Source organism: Pseudochaenichthys georgianus, unplaced genomic scaffold (genome assembly GCF_902827115.2).
Source record: "Pseudochaenichthys georgianus unplaced genomic scaffold, fPseGeo1.2 scaffold_1049_arrow_ctg1, whole genome shotgun sequence".
NCBI lineage: Eukaryota > Metazoa > Chordata > Actinopteri > Perciformes > Channichthyidae > Pseudochaenichthys > Pseudochaenichthys georgianus.
The window spans coordinates 1-17212 of record NW_027262017.1 but is presented as its reverse complement, the minus strand read 5'-3'; the positions used below and the strand labels follow the sequence as shown (position 1 = coordinate 17212).

The 17212-nt window shown below is 44.8% G+C and overlaps 2 protein-coding genes across 2 annotated transcripts; both read left to right on the top strand.

The window, feature by feature from the left end:
- The first annotated feature begins 8689 nt into the window (after nt 1-8689).
- On the top strand, nt 8690-12577 carry LOC117440580 (dnaJ homolog subfamily B member 5-like). Its single transcript, XM_034076816.1, has 4 exons — nt 8690-8844; nt 9499-9757; nt 10164-10696; nt 11827-12577. The coding sequence occupies exons 1-4, from the start codon at nt 8737-8739 to the stop codon at nt 12058-12060; spliced, it is 1134 nt and encodes a 377-aa protein (XP_033932707.1). The 5' UTR covers nt 8690-8736; the 3' UTR covers nt 12061-12577.
- Nucleotides 12578-14641: 2064 nt separating this feature from the next.
- Nucleotides 14642-15544, top strand: hwa (huluwa; the record flags this gene model as incomplete). The annotated part of the gene is made up of 1 exon (XM_034076815.1): nt 14642-15544. A coding segment is annotated over exon 1 (633 nt), but the record flags the coding sequence as incomplete, so codon positions are not given.
- Nucleotides 15545-17212: the final 1668 nt, after the last annotated feature.

Here is a 17212-nt window from a genome sequence, read left to right as displayed (position 1 = left end):
TTCAGGTGTATATCAGTATGTGGTGTCTCTACTTTAAAGAGTCCTCTCCTGCTGATGTTCAGGTGTATATCAGTATGTAGTGTCTCTACTTTAAAGAGTCCTCTCCTGCTGATGTTCAGGTGTATATCAGTATGTAGTGTCTCTACATGTCTCCATGCTTTAATGTTCAGCTGCAGCACCTCTTTTCACCCTCTGTGTGAAACCAGAGCCCAGTCTGCTCTGATTGGTTAGCTGGCAGGCTCTGTTGTGATTGGTCAACTTGCTTAGAGATCTCCCGCCCCTTAGCCCATCACGTACAATGTGTTGGAGCGCTAGCCAATAGGAGCGTGAGTGTTACCTAGTGATGTAACCATGTTCAGGAACACAGGTTTCAGCCTTTGCAGACCATTTACATGCACTAAAACCTAGAGAACACACTACAGCGGGGGTTGGGAACCTCCGGCCCCCGGCCCGCGAGACAATTTGGTACGGCCCTCGAGGTAATTTATAAACACAATGAAAAAAGAAAAAAATTAGAGAAATCTAGACGGCAAAAAAATTAAACAAGCGAGTGCCTGTTTTTCCTGGCCAAGGTCAGGTTCTTTGAACACAACACGAGCCTAACGTGTCATCACATGGTACATGTCTCGACTGACAGGGGTGCAGTTCTGACCGAGAGCACCAGAACGCCGCTCCGGCACTTCCAGAAATTGCAGTAGCTACAAGGAGCCTTCAGCCGTACACATGCCGCAGTTTCTGCGTGTCTGTGTCTTTAGTTGAAAGCCCGGTGGCGATCTGTCATACAGTCAATAACTTTGTTGTTATTAGCATCTGGTTAGCATCTATGCTAACGAATATAAGAAGCTTTTCTACAACCAGTGAGGTAAAGGCACATCTTTATATGATCACTATAGTTATACAAAAATAAGAGAATAAAGTAAACCGGTATAAAATACTATATGACAGTAAAACAAAGTTGTTATTAATAAACAAGAACACAGTTTGAAAGGGGAGTGACTTGTAAAATATCCATAAAGAAAAATAAATCTGCTTCAACATTTAAAAAAAAGTCTTCCCAGGGGAGCATGCCCCCGGACCCCCCTAGAGGATGTTAGGTCCCCCCCCCCCACTTAAATCATGTCCACATGGATAGGAAACTAAATACTTTTGCACACACCTTGTGTCCATATCTTTCTGTTTTGGTGGTCATGCCACACCGTGCACGTGCACGCATGCGTGCGCGAGTCATGGTGAGATATCTGGATTAAGAGGTTGTTTTTTCTTTGCACAGAATGAAAGAAAGGCGAAATGAATCTGTGATTTTAGTATTTTTAAGCAGAGGTCAATAACTTGTATACGGCCCTCGGAGGATATTGTAAGAATTGAAATGGCCCTTGAGAGGAAAAAGGTTCCCCACCCCTGCACGACAGGAAAGGGAGAATGCTCAAAAGCAGAACAGGGTCTCTTATTCTATCCAAAGATGTCACTCGGCAGGGACACGCACACCCATGGGGAGACAAGAAGACTAATTTCAATCAATGTTGAAAACCAGATTATCAACTCTGTTTGTTCTTGATTTGAAGATATTATCATAATTATGTAAGCAGCACAAAGATGTCGTCTTTTCAAAGCATGTGTGAGTATGAAGGAGAACATACAGGAACGAGAACACTCTGCATATCCTCCTCCTCCACCTCCTCGACAATAACAGCATCTCTGCATCTTGGCGCTTTAATTATCGCTCTTTGCTCTGAGACTGACAGGCACTTTGTCTGTGTTCCTCTGAGGGAGACGGTGTGAATGTGTGAGAAACACAGTCAGACTGTTCCTGTGGGCCGAGAGAAATGATTCACTGCCTCTCTCTGTGAATAGAACATGTCGAGCTGCGAACTGCTGCATGACGCTCAGGTGGGCAACGTGTTTCATACCAAATTTGTCTCGTGTTTCCTGTAAGACGAGCGGAAGATCCTCGGGAAACTCCAGCAGCCATTGGATGTAAAAGGGCATCGGAGAGCAGGAAGCACGGCCATGTTTGAGCTGTGACAGAAACACACACAGGGGACGGTGCATTGGAGCAGAGGAGATGAGAGTTTCATCGTGAAGTGATGATGCATCAGTTATCGACATTATGAGTGTGCGAGATGTTTTTCGATGAGTTTCACACACGTTTTAATAATCTGGAACATCACACAAGCCCTGATAAATAGACCTATACATAGGATTTCTTGTTTTCCTTTGTGAAATATGTGCTACAAATATATTCTGTTCTGGGGAGAATTTAGAACAGCTAATGGAGAACATAGAAAATGAAATGCACAAATTAAAAACATGGTTTGACAAAAATAAACTATCATTAAACTTTAATGCTGTTCGGTAAACATAGAACAAAAATAAAAATAGATGGGGTTGAAATTGAAAGAGTCCATGAAATTACATTTCTTGGGGTGATAATAGATAATAAATAATATATAATATTTTTATAGCGCCTTTCAGGAAACCAAGGTCGCTTTACAAGTCGGGTAGGGGGGGGGGGGAGTAGGGGGAAAAAGGCAGACAGGTTAAGGGGGGTGGGGGGGGGGGGAAGTAGCGGACAAATAAACCTATTAAACTAACTATACAGTGGGGAAAGCCTCGGTAAAAAGGTGCGTTTTGAGGGCTTTTTAGAAAATGTCCAGGGTTGGGGCGCTGCGGATTTCGGGGGGGAGAGAGTTCCAGAGGGTGGGGGGTGCCACACTGAAGGCTCTGTCACCAAAAGTCCGCAACCTGGTGCGGGGGGTGGAGAGGAGATCCCGTCCAGATGATCTTAGCTTCCGGGATGGAGTGTGGTAGCGGAGCAGGTCAGACAGGTATTGGGGGGCGAGGGCATGGAGGGATTTGTAAGTCAGAAGAAGGAGTTTATAGGTGATACGGTGCTTGACTGGGACCCAGTGGAGGTGGATCAGGGTGGGGGTGATGTGCTGCCAGGGCTTGGTGTGAGTAAGCACCCTGGCAGCCGAGTTCTGCACATACTGGAGCCTGTCCAGGGCTTTACTGGGAACCCCGAACAGGACTCCGTTGCAGTAATCCAACCGGGAGGAGACGAATGCATGAATGAGGGTCTCGGCCACGGAATCAGAGAGTGATGGTCGTAGACACAATAAGTTGGAAATTACACATAAAACATACAATCATAGCGGTCAAGAAGCATTTCCATACTAAACAAAGTAATCAGAAATCACTTTGCATTCTCCCCTGTTCACTAGTCTTACCGTATCTGACTTCCCGTGCTGAAATCTGGGGCAATAACTACAAAAGTTCAATACATGCAGTATCTATTCAACAGAACTTTTTGTATCTCAGCCTGTGGAGTGAGTCTATGGAACAGTGTGAACGTGGAGTGAGTCTATGGAACAGTGTGAACGTGGAGTGAGTCTATGGAACAGTGTGAACGTGGAGTGAGACTATGGAACAGTGTGAACGTGGAGTGAGTCTATGGAACAGTGTGAACGTGGAGTGAGTCTATGGAACAGTGTGAACGTGGAGTGAGACTATGGAACAGTGTGAACGTGGAGTGAGACTATGGAACAGTGTGAACGTGGAGTGAGTCTATGGAACAGTGTGAACGTGGAGTGAGACTATGGAACAGTGTGAACGTGGAGTGAGACTATGGAACAGTGTGAACGTGGAGTGAGACTATGGAACAGTGTGAACGTGGAGTGAGACTATGGAACAGTGTGAACGTGGAGTGAGACTATGGAACAGTGTGAACGTGGAGTGAGACTATGGAACAGGTATTTGAGTTCAACATGTAAGAAGTAGAAAGTACAGGTATTTGAGTTCAACATGTAAGAAGTAGAAAGTACAGGTATTTGTGTTCAACATGTGAGAAGTAGAAAGTACAGGTATTTGTGTTCAACATGTAAGAAGTAGAAAGTACAGGTATTTGAGTTCAACATGTAAGAAGTAGAAAGTACAGGTATTTGAGTTCAACATGTAGGAAGTAGAAAGTACAGGTATTTGAGTTCAACATGTGAGAAGTAGAAAGTACAGGTATTTGAGTTCAACATGTAAGAAGTAGAAAGTACAGGTATTTGAGTTCAACATGTAGGAAGTAGAAAGTACAGGTATTTGGGTTCAACATGTGAGAAGTAGAAAGTACAGGTATTTGAGTTCAACATGTAAGAAGTAGAAAGTACAGGTATTTGAGTTCAACATGTAAGAAGTAGAAAGTACAGGTATTTGTGTTCAACATGTAAGAAGTAGAAAGTACAGGTATTTGAGTTCAACATGTAGGAAGTAGAAAGTACAGGTATTTGAGTTCAACATGTAGGAAGTAGAAAGTACAGGTATTTGAGTTCAACATGTAAGAAGTAGAAAGTACAGGTATTTGAGTTCAACATGTAAGAAGTAGAAAGTACAGGTATTTGTGTTCAACATGTGAGAAGTCAAAGTAAAAAGTGGTCAGAAAAATAAGTAGTGGAGTAAAGTACTGATACCAGAAAAATGTACTTAAGGACAGTAACGAAGTATTTGTACTCCACTACTTCCCTCCTCTGATAATTATGATGGACTCATCTCATTGTTTCTGGCAGGACAAACAGCCTCCTTCCATCAATCAACAGGATTTCTAGGTGATATTTCACAGCAGGACGATTTGAGAAGACTCACCAGAGCAACACATTTCAGTTACATCACCCATCGCTCTGCCTTCATTGTTAGAGACACTGAACATAATGATTATGCAGAAGTGTGGAGGAGGAGTCACACACACACACACACACACACACACACACACACACACACACACACACACACACACACACACACACACACACACACACACACACACACACACACACACACACACACACACACACACACACACACACACACACACACACACACACACACACACACACACACACACACACACACACACACACACACACACACACACAGTCTGTAGAGCTCGTTGACCTTTGCAGTGAAACTCCATTATCAGAACACTTTGGCTGCAAGTTAAATTAAGCCACGGGGAAATAAATGGAAACTTTGAAGGACTGTAATTTACTGCAATTATAGGCGTAATTATAAAAAAGGCACTCTATTTTCTCTCCGCCACACTTTATATTTAGATGTTTGAAGTGGAGTGAAGCACCACAACACAGAACAATAGTTTACTCCATCAAGAATGTCTCTTTCATTGCTAGAGAATAACTAAATCAATTTAATTAAGTACCATTTTTGAGTACATAAGACTACTAAGGCTTAGTATTTATTTTTGTAAGTATTACTATACCACCTTTCGGATAGCATTGGACTCTTTGTTTACTTCAGGAACATGATAGTGGCATCACTATGTAACACACACGCTGCTATTGGCTAGCGCTCCAACACATTGTAAGTGATAGGTTAAGGGGCGGGACATCTCCAAGCGGTTGACCAATCAAACAGAGCCGGCCAGCTATCAGAGCAGACTGGGCTCTGGTTTCAGACAGAGCCCAGTTTGACACTACATTCTGATATACACCTGAACACCAGCAGGAGAGGACTCTTTAAAGTAGAGACACTACATACTGATATACACCTGAACATCAGCAGGAGAGGACTCTTTAAAGTAGAGACACTACATACTGATATACACCTGAACATCAGCAGGAGAGGACTCTTTAAAGTAGAGACACTACATACTGAAATACACCTGAACATCAGCAGGAGAGGACTCTTTAAAGTAGAGACACTACATACTGATATACACCTGAACATCAGCAGGAGAGGACTCTTTAAAGTAGAGACACTACACACTGATATACACCTGAACATCAGCAGGAGAGGACTCTTTAAAGTAGAGACACTACATACTGATATACACCTGAACATCAGCAGGAGAGGACTCTTTAAAGTAGAGACACTACATACTGATATACACCTGAACATCAGCAGGAGAGGACTCTTTAAAGTAGAGACACTACATACTGAAATACACCTGAACATCAGCAGGAGAGGACTCTTTAAAGTAGAGACACTACATACTGATATACACCTGAACATCAGCAGGAGAGGACTCTTTAAAGTAGAGACACTAATATGTCCTTTTTAATAATGTAAGAATAAAGCCTGCTTCAATGAAATCTCAGATCTAATGTACATTGAAGGTTCTCGAACATATTGTCAGTGATTGTAGTGTTAATACATGCGTCCTTGATTCTTGTTTTATTTGTCTTTGTCGATGTTGCTAATGGACCCTAAGTGATCATATACCCTATAGCAGGGGTCGGCAACAGGCGGACCGCGGAGCTATAATCAATACATTAATAGGGGATTTTTCGGCGCCTCCCGCTTTTTTAACGCTGATTTGGGTGACTTGTGTAATTCGTGGAGAACCGAAGAGTTTTCGTTTTGGGGGTGGGGGGGGAGTCCGTCCGTCAGTCCGACTGACGGACAACTTCTCACTTCAAAAAAGAAGAAGAAATCTAGACCGCAAAAATAATTAAACAAGTGAGTACCTGTTTTTCCTGGCCAAGGACAGGTTCCTTGAACACAACACGAGCGTAACGTGTCTTCACGTGGTATATGTCTCGTCTGAAAGGAGTGCTGACAGAGAGCACCGGAACGCCGCTCCAGCCCTTCAAATATTGCAGTACCCATAAGGAGCCGTACACATGCCGCAGTGTCTTTAGTTGTAAGCACAGTGGCGATATGTTGTTATTAGCATCTGGTTAGCTAGCTATGCTAACGGATTTAAAGAGCTTTTCTACAACCAGGTGGAAGAGAGCTCTCTCCTGAGAGGCTCAAATAACCTCAGCTCAGTGAGGTTAAGGCACACCTTGATTATGATCATTAGTTATTAATGAGACATTAGAGACTAAATGAAAAACAGGTATAAAATACTATATGACAGGAACAAAAAAGTTGTTAAAAAAATAACAAGAATAGTGTTTAAAAGGGGAGTGATTTGTAAAATATCCAAAAAGAAAAATCTGCTTACAGTTCTGTTTCATATGGGCGTTGAAAGATGTATCCATAGATCTCCTCATGTTGCTCTCAAAGTGCACCAGATTGATGCTTTTAACTTCAATATTTAAAAAACAAATCTTCCCGGGGGTGCATGCCCCCGGGCCCCCCTAGAGGAGGTTAGGTCCCCCCCACTTAAATCATGTTCACATGGATAGGAAACTAAATACATTTGCACACATCTTGTGTCCATATCTTTCTGTTTTGGTGGTCATGCCACACCGTGCACGTGCATGCAGGCGCGAGTCATGGTGAGATATCTGGATTAAGAGATGCTTTTTCTTTGCACAGCATGAAAGAAAGGCGAAATTAATGGACTGTGATTTTAGTTTTTTTAAGCAGAGGTTGAGTTCAATCATGTGTACGACCCTCGGAGGATGTTGTAAAAATTGAAAGGAAAAAGGTTCCCCATCCCTGCTGTAAATAATAATAAAAACCCTTGATTTATAACTTAACATCTCTGTCTCCTATTGATCTGAGTATATTATAAAGAATAGCCAGTTCATTGAAGCATTATAGCACAGGCCTTTGTCAGATGGTTTTTGTTCTGCTTCGAATAGTTCTCTCTTTTTTCACCATACCTGTGTTTGCATCCCTGTAACCAATGAGCAGCTGCATGTGTGTGAGAATGGCCCTGACACCATTTCAGCCCAGATTTACAAACTCCTGGCAGGACAAGCTCCAGCTCAATTCTCGCACTGAATTTTAAAAAAGTGAGTGGGGGACTGCAATATAAGAGGGAAAGAAAGAGAAACTTTAAAACTGTTAAATTGTTATGATGTGTAAAGACTTGTTCTATAATCGTCTGAAACTGTTAAGTCATGATGTGAAACGGTTAACAAAGAAAAAGGGACTCTCAAGCTGCTGCTACACTTTATTTTATTTATCTTTTATCTAAAATTAAGCACTTTTAAGATGCACATATTTTCAAAAGCTATTTTATTTATTTTCTCTATTTAATTTGTAAATGCAGCCCGAGAGGAACTTTACACATATCCACAGTATTTAATGTTAATCGACAATAAATTGTTGTTTTTGAATTGTACTTTCTTTATTTGATTGGCAGTCAGCTGTTGATTACATGCAGACGTTGATAAAGCTACAGCTACTTCAATATATATCACACTAATTCATGAAGCAAGTTAGACATTTTGATGTTCCGGACCTTTGCATGGGGACATTTTCTCTAACTGGACCTCGTTGAATTTTAGTTGAAGACCCCTGCCCTATAGGTTTGATTTTTTACTTTACGCCAGTGCAGAATTATAGGCTATTTATAAAATATCCAACCCAAACAATTCCTTGCATTTTCTCAATCTATCTCAAATATTAAAAGGCGTGGGCTCGTATTTACAAAATGGAAATGAAAGCCATTTGAGGACAGGGGCTACATCAGGTGCCTGTCTGGAGTTTGTCTGAGCAGACAGCAGGGAGAAATATATATTTAATACCCTCTCTTTCCTTAGTCGTGACTGTCTGCTCGGCGCTGCCCTCGAGAACTCCGGAAAGAAGTCTCCACAAGGAGAAGAAGGCTGTAACATCCGGGGGATCATCACCGGAGAACCAATGGATGCGCGCGAGGACACCGGCATTCCCTGCTGCGCGTCACGACGACCGGGGAAAGCTCGGTCACGGTGCGGGGGAGGGGGAGAGAGAAAGGGAGGGAGGAGAGGAGCTATTTAACGGAGAGCCGAGGAGAGCAGAGACACACCGGAGCAGCTTCAGCACCACGGACACACGGCAGAAACACTCGGCACCGGCAACATGGTTCTCATCTGGACTCAGTTTGGAATGAAGCAGAAGAACGGCAATGTGAAATGCAAGGTGCGCGTGATGCACAGGGGAGACAGCTCCGGGTCCTCCTCGTCAGGGGTAAGAGACGTTTCCATTCCTCTCTTTTCACCGGTGTGCGTGTCATCAAATCCTCACACTGTCGAGAGTTAATGAAGACATGGCAGTGTGAATGCTGTCTGCTAAAAAGCTGACTCAACTTAATCGGAACATTTGGATGAATTATGGTAAATATGTCGGGAATTAAAAGCCGTTGTTTCTTAATTCAGCTGAAGGTTTAATATTTGAAATCGGAAATTCCTGCGATGAAGAATGTGGGACTCTTCTGATTTGATTTGAATGCAACACTAGTCAAATGATATTCGCTGTAAGTGCATCAGTAGTGGATATTTTGTCGTGAATGAATCGTCACTTCTGATGCAGTGTGTTAACCCAAAAGTCGCCTATGTGCGATCAGCCAATCAGTGCAGAGATCTCGGTCGTTGGGGCAAAAAAAAAAAAATCTCCCCTTTTGCAACTTCCCCCCTCTCTCTCACGGTCTTGTGCATCAGCCTTTAAAATGCATTGATGTGCTGCATATTAATATACAGTGCAGGTGGTCCGATGCATGAACCATGGCGTCTCCTCGAGGGCGTTCATATTTACATAAAGTCATCCCTCACCCATCTGCAGCCTTCTTGTAGCAGGCACCCCTTTTTATGAACGTACTAAGTGTGCTTGTTCTTGTGTCCACAGGAAAGCAGCAAATCTGAGCCGGAAGCACCGTGCCTGGCCATCAAACCCACCGGCAAAGACTTCTACAAGGTGCTGGGAGTCTCCCCGGACTCCAGCGAGGACGAGATCAAGAAGGCCTACAGGAAGATGGCTCTGAAGTACCATCCCGATAAGAACAGCGATGCAGACGCCGAGGACAAGTTCAAAGAGATCGCCGAAGCCTACGAGATCCTGAACGACCCCAAGAGGAGAAGCATCTACGACCAGTTTGGAGAAGAAGGTGAGAATTCATTAGAGTTGGAGAGATAGTGACATGTGGTTATTGCTGCAGCATTACATATTCACCAAGCACTGGGGAGCAGAGCGAGGATCATGACTGAGAAACCGGCTTAGCGTCAGCTGGGGGGCTCATAAATTATTCAGCAGTGAGAGTTTTTCCTGCCGAATTTGCATGAAAGTAGACGAGAAGGAAGAACCCTGAATCTGCAGGTTTAACCTCTTCGTGACTGACTGGGAGTGTAGTCGCCACAAGCTCAATGAAAAGAGGAAACATTGGCAGGGAAGAATATTGGGGGTTAAACATCTGTAGTACTTCATTCTGCATGTATATTTAAAGTGCTGCTATCATATGAAGCATGCTCAGCGTAACCCAATCAGATTTTAATGAACCTCTTCTGATTTTCCAGGTCTTAAAAGTGGATTCTCGTCAAGGGAAGGGAAAGTTTTCCGCAACACCTGCCACACCGACCCCCACGCCACCTTCTCCACCTCCTTCCACGGCTCCGACCACTTCGACATCTTCGGCAACGAGGCGGACGAAGACGACCTCTTTAACCCCTTCCGAAGCTTCCCATTCAGCCACGTTGGCGGCGAGGGCGGTCTGCGGAGAGGTCAGAGGCGACTGCAGGGCGACGAGGTGGTGCACGACCTTCTGGTGACCTTAGAGGACGTGATGCAGGGCTGCACAAAACACGTGAAGATCACCCGAAGCCGCCTGAACCCCGACGGCCGCAGCCTGAGATCTGAGGAGAAGGTGCTGAACGTGGTGGTGAAGAAAGGCTGGAAGGCAGGGACCAAGATCACTTTCCCCAGGGAAGGAGACGAGACGCCCAACAACACCCCCGCGGACATCACCTTCGTCCTCAGGGACAAAGAGCACCAGCAGTACAAGAGGGACGGCTGCAACATCGTGTTCACCGCCAAGATCACGCTCAAAGAGGTGAGTTAGTGTCATCGTGTCAGGCGGGAAGACTCAAAGGCTTTACTGTCAGATCTCTTCAAATCTCAAAAAGAGAAGACGCTATAATTAATAATTCATTCTATTTAGGAGGCTCGCTAGGGCACCTTGCCATTCATAAAGTATTCTAAGGAAACGTTTAAGACGGGGAACATGTAGGGAAGCCTTCTGCAGTCCCTGGACTCACATACCAACCAACGTGTCTTAGTGCCTATGACACTAAAACAGTCCCACAATGCAACATAAAGATAACACGTTTAAAAGAAGAAGAACCAAGGAAGAAGATATAAACTGGGTTTCTCATTGTTATATATAAGTCTATACATCTACTACTATATATATATAAGTATATATATGTAACTGCCAGCAGCTTGCACCCACTCAGATACAGGCTCACCTCCACCCACCACTTCCTATGTGTTTGCGTAACAGAAGCCAGAGAACAACGATTACAGAAAGGCTTCAAAAAGACGTCGAACCGGAAGGAGGATCCGAGCCAAGATGAGGGAGAGATTGGTGATATACTCAGGAGGGGACACGGTGTTCTGCTGCAGGGATCTGAGCCTCAATGGGCTGACAGCCCCCCCCCCCCCCCCCCCCCTGCCCACGCTAGTTACCTCGCCGGCCCCTGCAGAGCGAGAGAAAGCAGGATCTAAATTTAGCCTCAGCGCCGACCGCCCCCACCAATCACAGCTCTCTCTCAGCCACTATCGGAGATGCTGTTCGGCTCGCTCACCTCTCACTTCCCACGCACAGATTAGCGAGCCTCGACGAGCGCCCTCCATCTCCCTCCGGCTCACTCCACTCCCACGCAGGAGCTGAGAAACAGACCCGCATAACATCTGTAACACCGAGTGTGTGTGTGTGTGTGTGTGTGTGTGTGTGTGTGTGTGTGTGTGTGTGTGTGTGTGTGTGTGTGTGTCCTGCAGAATTTGCCAGATTGAACAAGATGTCTTAAAGTAGTTATGTTGCATTGTTGGAGGAGCCTTCAGATTCTCATTAAGACACAAGAAAGCCTTTGAGTCTTAGTTTCAGACCAGACCATCTTATGTATCCATTATGTGACTTCATAAAGCGTGTTCTTAATATGTTCTCCTCCTCTTCCCCCTCAGGCTCTCTGCGGCTGCACGGTAAACGTCCCGACTCTGGACAACCGGATGATGCCTCTCCCCTGCAGCGATGTGATCAAACCTGGAGCTGTGCGGCGGCTCCGAGGCGAGGGGCTTCCTATGCCCAAAAGCCCCTCCCAGAGAGGCGACCTGGTGGTGGAGTTCCAGGTGATTTTCCCCGACAGAATCCCACCTCAATCCCGGGAGATCATCAAACACAGCCTGGCTCAGTGCTAGCTCTCAGTTAGCTTCACCCAGTGCCTTTGCTCAAGGTGCCGATATCCACTTGGAGGAAAATGGCAAGTGGCGCTTTAGCGGAGCTCAGAGGAGACGACTTTCTGCAGGGACACGCACAACGACATGCCGAGCAGGGAGAGAATGAGGAATGGGGTCTTTGGTATCTGAGGGCGTCCATTGACTCTGAAGCCAAAGGTTATCTGTACTGGATACCGGTGTGCTATTCAAGTCTGTATAGACTTCCGTAAGAGCTGAAACAGAACTAGCTGTAGTTATATGGTGCTCATATGACGGATCTTTTGCATTGATTTATTACAATAGCAAAATATATACTTGTGTACAAGGATCTACTTTGTGTACAAAATGCTAAAAAGTTGTCTCTAACAGAGATTCATATGTCAAATGTTCTATTGAATGATTTGAAATGTTTGTATATAATCTGAAAGGATGTATTATTATTATTATTATTACCTGATGGACATGTTTGAAAAGCATGAAAAATAAAGGGGGAAAAATACTTCTGTTTTCTGTTTCTTTGTGATAAACATGCGGTGCATAAGTGGACTACACAAGTCCATACACATGAGCACACATTATGAAACAATAGGAACAAACATACACACACTTTAAAGTCGAGTCCGACCCTTGTCAATTAACTACAGGGGTCCCTCAGGGCTCTGTTCTTGGTCCCCTCATTCTGTCCTTTCCCCGCTCAGAGACCCAGGTCGTCGCACGCATCTCTGCTTGTCCAGCGGACATCTCTCAGTGGATGTCTGCTCATCACCTCAAGCTCAACCTTGACAAAACTGAACTGCTTTTCCTTCCGGGAAAAGATTGTCCCTCTCTTGACCTGACAATCAACATCGGCACCTCTGTTGTTTCCCCGACTCAGACTGCAAGGACTCTGGGTGTGACCCTAGATAACAACCTGTCCTTCACTGCAAACATCGCTGCTACAACCCGCTGCTGCAGATACACGCTCTACAGCATCAGGAGGATGCGTCCCCAGCTGACCCAGAAAGCCACGCAGGTTCTGGTCCAGGCTCTCGTCATCTCACGCCTCGACTACTGCACCTCCCTCCTGGCTGGTCTACCTGCATGTGCCATCCGCCCTCTGCAGCTCACCCAGAATGCAGCGGCTCGTCTGGTCTTCAACCTTCCTGAATGTCCCCACACCACGCCGCTCCTCCGCTCCCTCCACTGGCTTCCGGTAACTGCTAGAATCCACTTCAAGACACTGGTGCTTGCGTACCATGCTGCGAATGGATCTGGCCCTTCCTACATCCAGGACATGGTTAAACCGTACACCCCAGCACGTGCACTCCGCTCTGCATCAGCCAAACGACTCGCTGCACCCTCGCTGCGAGGGGGACCCAAGTTCCCATCAGCAGAAACACGTGGGTTTGCTGTCCTGGCTCCAAGATGGTGGAATGAGCTCCCATTGACATCAGGACAGCAGAAAGCTTACACACCTTCCGGCGCAGACTGAAAACTCATCTCTTTCGACTCCACCTCGAGCGATAGAATTATTAACAAAGCACTTATATACTAATAAAGGACTGGCTTATCTAAAGCCAGTTGAGCAGCACTTGAAATGCTTGGCTCTGAAGCCTGATGTACTTTATGATTCTGTTTTCTTCAAGGTTGTGTCTTCCTGGTCGAACGCACTTATTGTAAGTCGCTTTGGATAAAAGCGTCAGCTAAATGTAATGTAATGTAATGTAATGTACAGTGGGCAACAGGTGCAAACAAGCTAGTGCTAGAAACTCACTGCCGCTTCAGAAAGGATGCAAATATAAAAACACATGACGACACACCTCCATCTTCTTGTGTCCTCCTTCTGGGGTGTTGAGATGTACACCACGGGGATCGGATCAGTGATATTTGGAAGCCAGGAGTTTTTCTTCATATATAAAACCCACACTTTGGTTGGTGAACATCTGCAAGGAAGACAATATGTTCATCTCGAAGAATTAAGGATAAATAACTCTCAGTCAAACTAGGACGATCGAACTAAAGAGTAAAACCTCCTCTCTCTCCCCAAAGTGAAAGGGAAAAGGTGTGCAGGTTTTTAAAGGGCAGGTATCATGTGCTAACAATGACCAATCAGTGAGGAGGAAATGATTAAAGGCAGTGGAATGTGTTTCATAATAAGCTTGATATTTAAAAGATTCAATATTTATATGTTAATATTTCACATGATAACTTTGTGTCTGTCCAACAAATCAAGGTTAAGGTTACATTTGACTTTATCAATTTTTTTTAATTGCAATTCTATTGTTGTTCTGTATCTTTTTGCGTAATTATAATTATGCAGAGAGAATCTGGAATTATTTGTGTTGGTATTGTTCCTCATGTTGTCGTCCTTTTGCTTCTCTTTGAGTTCATTTAGTGCGTCTTTGTGGTTGTGTTGCCGCTTCTCATAGTCGTTGTGAGTCATTGTATGTCCCTCTGCAGCATTGTGAGTCTTTTCTTGGTTGGTACAGTGACATTTCCCAAATATATAAACCCCTTTAGTAATGCATCCACGAGGAGATGAACATAATCCCTGCAGGACTCTCGCGCTGCAGTAGTCTGACTCTCTGCTGCCACCTAGCGGTGATTCCCTGCCTCACCAAACACCCTGCACTTGAGAGGACACACCTGTGGATCTGTAATGCATGTGGCTGCTAACTGAGTGCGAGTTGCATAGTGTCAGATCGAGTTTCACGAGTGAACTAAGATGAAGGCAAGCAGGGTGAAAGACCACAGCCCCATTTGGAGACTGCAGAAGCAGCTTTGCAAGATGTTATCAGATCCACAACACTCTGAACACACGGGAATCCGCATTGATTGACACACCTGTGCTCAGATGCCACGTGACACACACATTGAGATCAGCAATGTTAGCATGTCTCAGATAATCCAGAGCCCCTCGCCAAATCTGGAGCCAGGTTTCCCCGTGACTAACCTGACCCTGGTGGTGCTCCTGCTGATCCCCTGCGTGGTGGTTCTGCTGCTGCTCAACTGCCTGTTTCTGGGCTACAAGTTCCTGATCCTGTCCCAGAAGAAGGGGGACGGGGAGGAGATGCTGCTGGATTCCTGCTCCCTGCAGGGACCCATGAGGCTCTCTGGGGGGGGGTTCCCCGCTTTACAGGACGTTAGGAGAGCTTATTTGTCTCTATCCGAGCCCATTTTACAACACCCGGTCACCTCATCCCGGGCTTCGTCCAGGGAGAGGGTCGGTGGTGGGGTGGAGCACCGGATCCTGCTCCTGAGGCCAGATGGGGCCACAGGGTCTCTGAGGGCACCGAGCTCCATCCGGGCCCCCTCCTCTGCGGCGGAGTTCAGCCCGAGAATGTACCTCCACCCCCGGTCACAAAACACCGGGACTCAGCGGTGGGGTAAAAGCGCTCCGGTGTTACCGCAGTCCAGCGACTCTGAGGCCGAGACCAGAGTGAACCTGGTGCCGCCGAACTCTCCCACGGTGAGTCCTGAGGCAAAGGTACACACATCCTTTCCTCAAGTAGAAGTACAGATACTCGTGTTTAATAATACTCTGGTGAAAGTAGAAGTAGGCCTACTGACTAAACTTCTTTACTCAAGTCAAAGTAAAGAGGCTTTGAAGTGTACTTCAGTAAAAAGTACCCATAGCTAGCAGCTGTTTTAAAGAGTACCTGACCTCCCTTTATATCAATAGAACAATAATGTCATTGTTAGCTAATGAATGTTTCCATGCTGAACAACGGCAACATGACAACGTTTCCATTGGTCCCTCTTCTTTAGAGAAGACCAGGAAGTGATGGATACACGGATCGTGTTCAGATCAATAGGCACGCAGTGACTCTAAAGCAGGGGTCACCAACCTTTTTTAGGATGAGGGCTACTTTCAAAAAATAAAACAAGTCGAGGGCTACTTTTACTCCTTTTTTTTGTTTTTTGCAGTGTATATATTTAGCACATTTGAACATTATTATATGCTGACCTTTAACCTTTGTGTGCTGTTTGGGTCTGTGGGACCCGTTTTCAGTGTTTACTCGAATAAAATTTATTCAATTTAATTATTTTAACCTACTTTATTTGGGGGTGGGCCTCACCTCCTCTAGGGAGGGCCTCACCTCCTCTAGGGGGGGGCCTCACCTCCTCTATGTTGGTCCGGGGGCATGCTCCCCCGAGAAGATGTTTTTTTAAATGTTGAAGTGAAATGCATCAATCTGGTGCACTTTGGCCACAAAATGAATTTATGGATACAGCTCTCAGCACTCAGATGAAAGGGAGCTGTATACTTTTCAATACTCCAAACATCTTTATAATATCATTACAACCAATAACAAATCATTTAAACTTGTTTATTCTTATCTTATGTTACCTAGTTAGCATTCTTTCTTTTTATTTATGCATATTTTACTAATCACTCCCCATTTAAACTGTTTACTGTTTTTTGTACTGTCCTATAGTACACATTGGAATGATTTCTTACTTTATCTATATTAAATAGATAAAAGTGTGCTCGCTCTCTCTCTCTCCCTCTGTCTCGCTCGCTCACAGAGGCTGTGTGCTCCTCCGTGACGGCTTGCGTTAGAAAATAATAATAAACATATTTGTAAAGTGGGGGGACACAAACGGGATTTCGAAAAGTGCGGGGGACATGTCCCCCCCCCTGTCCCCAGTGGAGATTACGCCATGCGTGTGTGTGCGTGAAGTGGAATAAATATATATGCAAGTTGCAACACACAGAGTAAAACTCTGCCCCTCATGTGCAGTATAGGCTGGCATGATAGGCTGTTCAATGGGGCTGATGTGTGTAAAGAATAATGATCACGCCATCTAACACACATTCAGACTAAAGGAACCAGCTGTTTGGGAAATGAGAGAAGTAGAAAGTACAGGTATTTGGGTTCAACATGTAGAAAGTACAGGTATTTGGGTTCAACATGTAGAAAGTACAGGTATTTGGGTTCAACATGTAGAAAGTACAGGTATTTGGGTTCAACATGTAGAAAGTACAGGTATTTGGGTTCAACATGTAAGAAGTAGAAAGTACAGGTATTTGGGTTCAACATGTAGAAAGTACAGGTATTTGTATTCAACATGTAAGAAGTAGAAAGTACAGGTATTTGAGTTCAACATGTAAGAAGTAGAAAGTACAGGTATTTGTGTTCAACATGTAAGA

What these genes read in the sequence shown, in the direction of transcription:
- LOC117440580 (XM_034076816.1), top strand. Translation starts at nt 8,737, where the DNA reads ATGGTTCTCATCTGGACTCAGTTTGGAATGAAGCAGAAGAACGGCAAT. An exon ending in CCGGGTCCTCCTCGTCAGGG is followed by an intron (nt 8,845 to 9,498) that starts GTAAGAGACGTT and finishes TTGTGTCCACAG; the next exon opens with GAAAGCAGCAAATCTGAGCC. An exon ending in CGACCAGTTTGGAGAAGAAG is followed by an intron (nt 9,758 to 10,163) that starts GTGAGAATTCAT and finishes CTGATTTTCCAG; the next exon opens with GTCTTAAAAGTGGATTCTCG.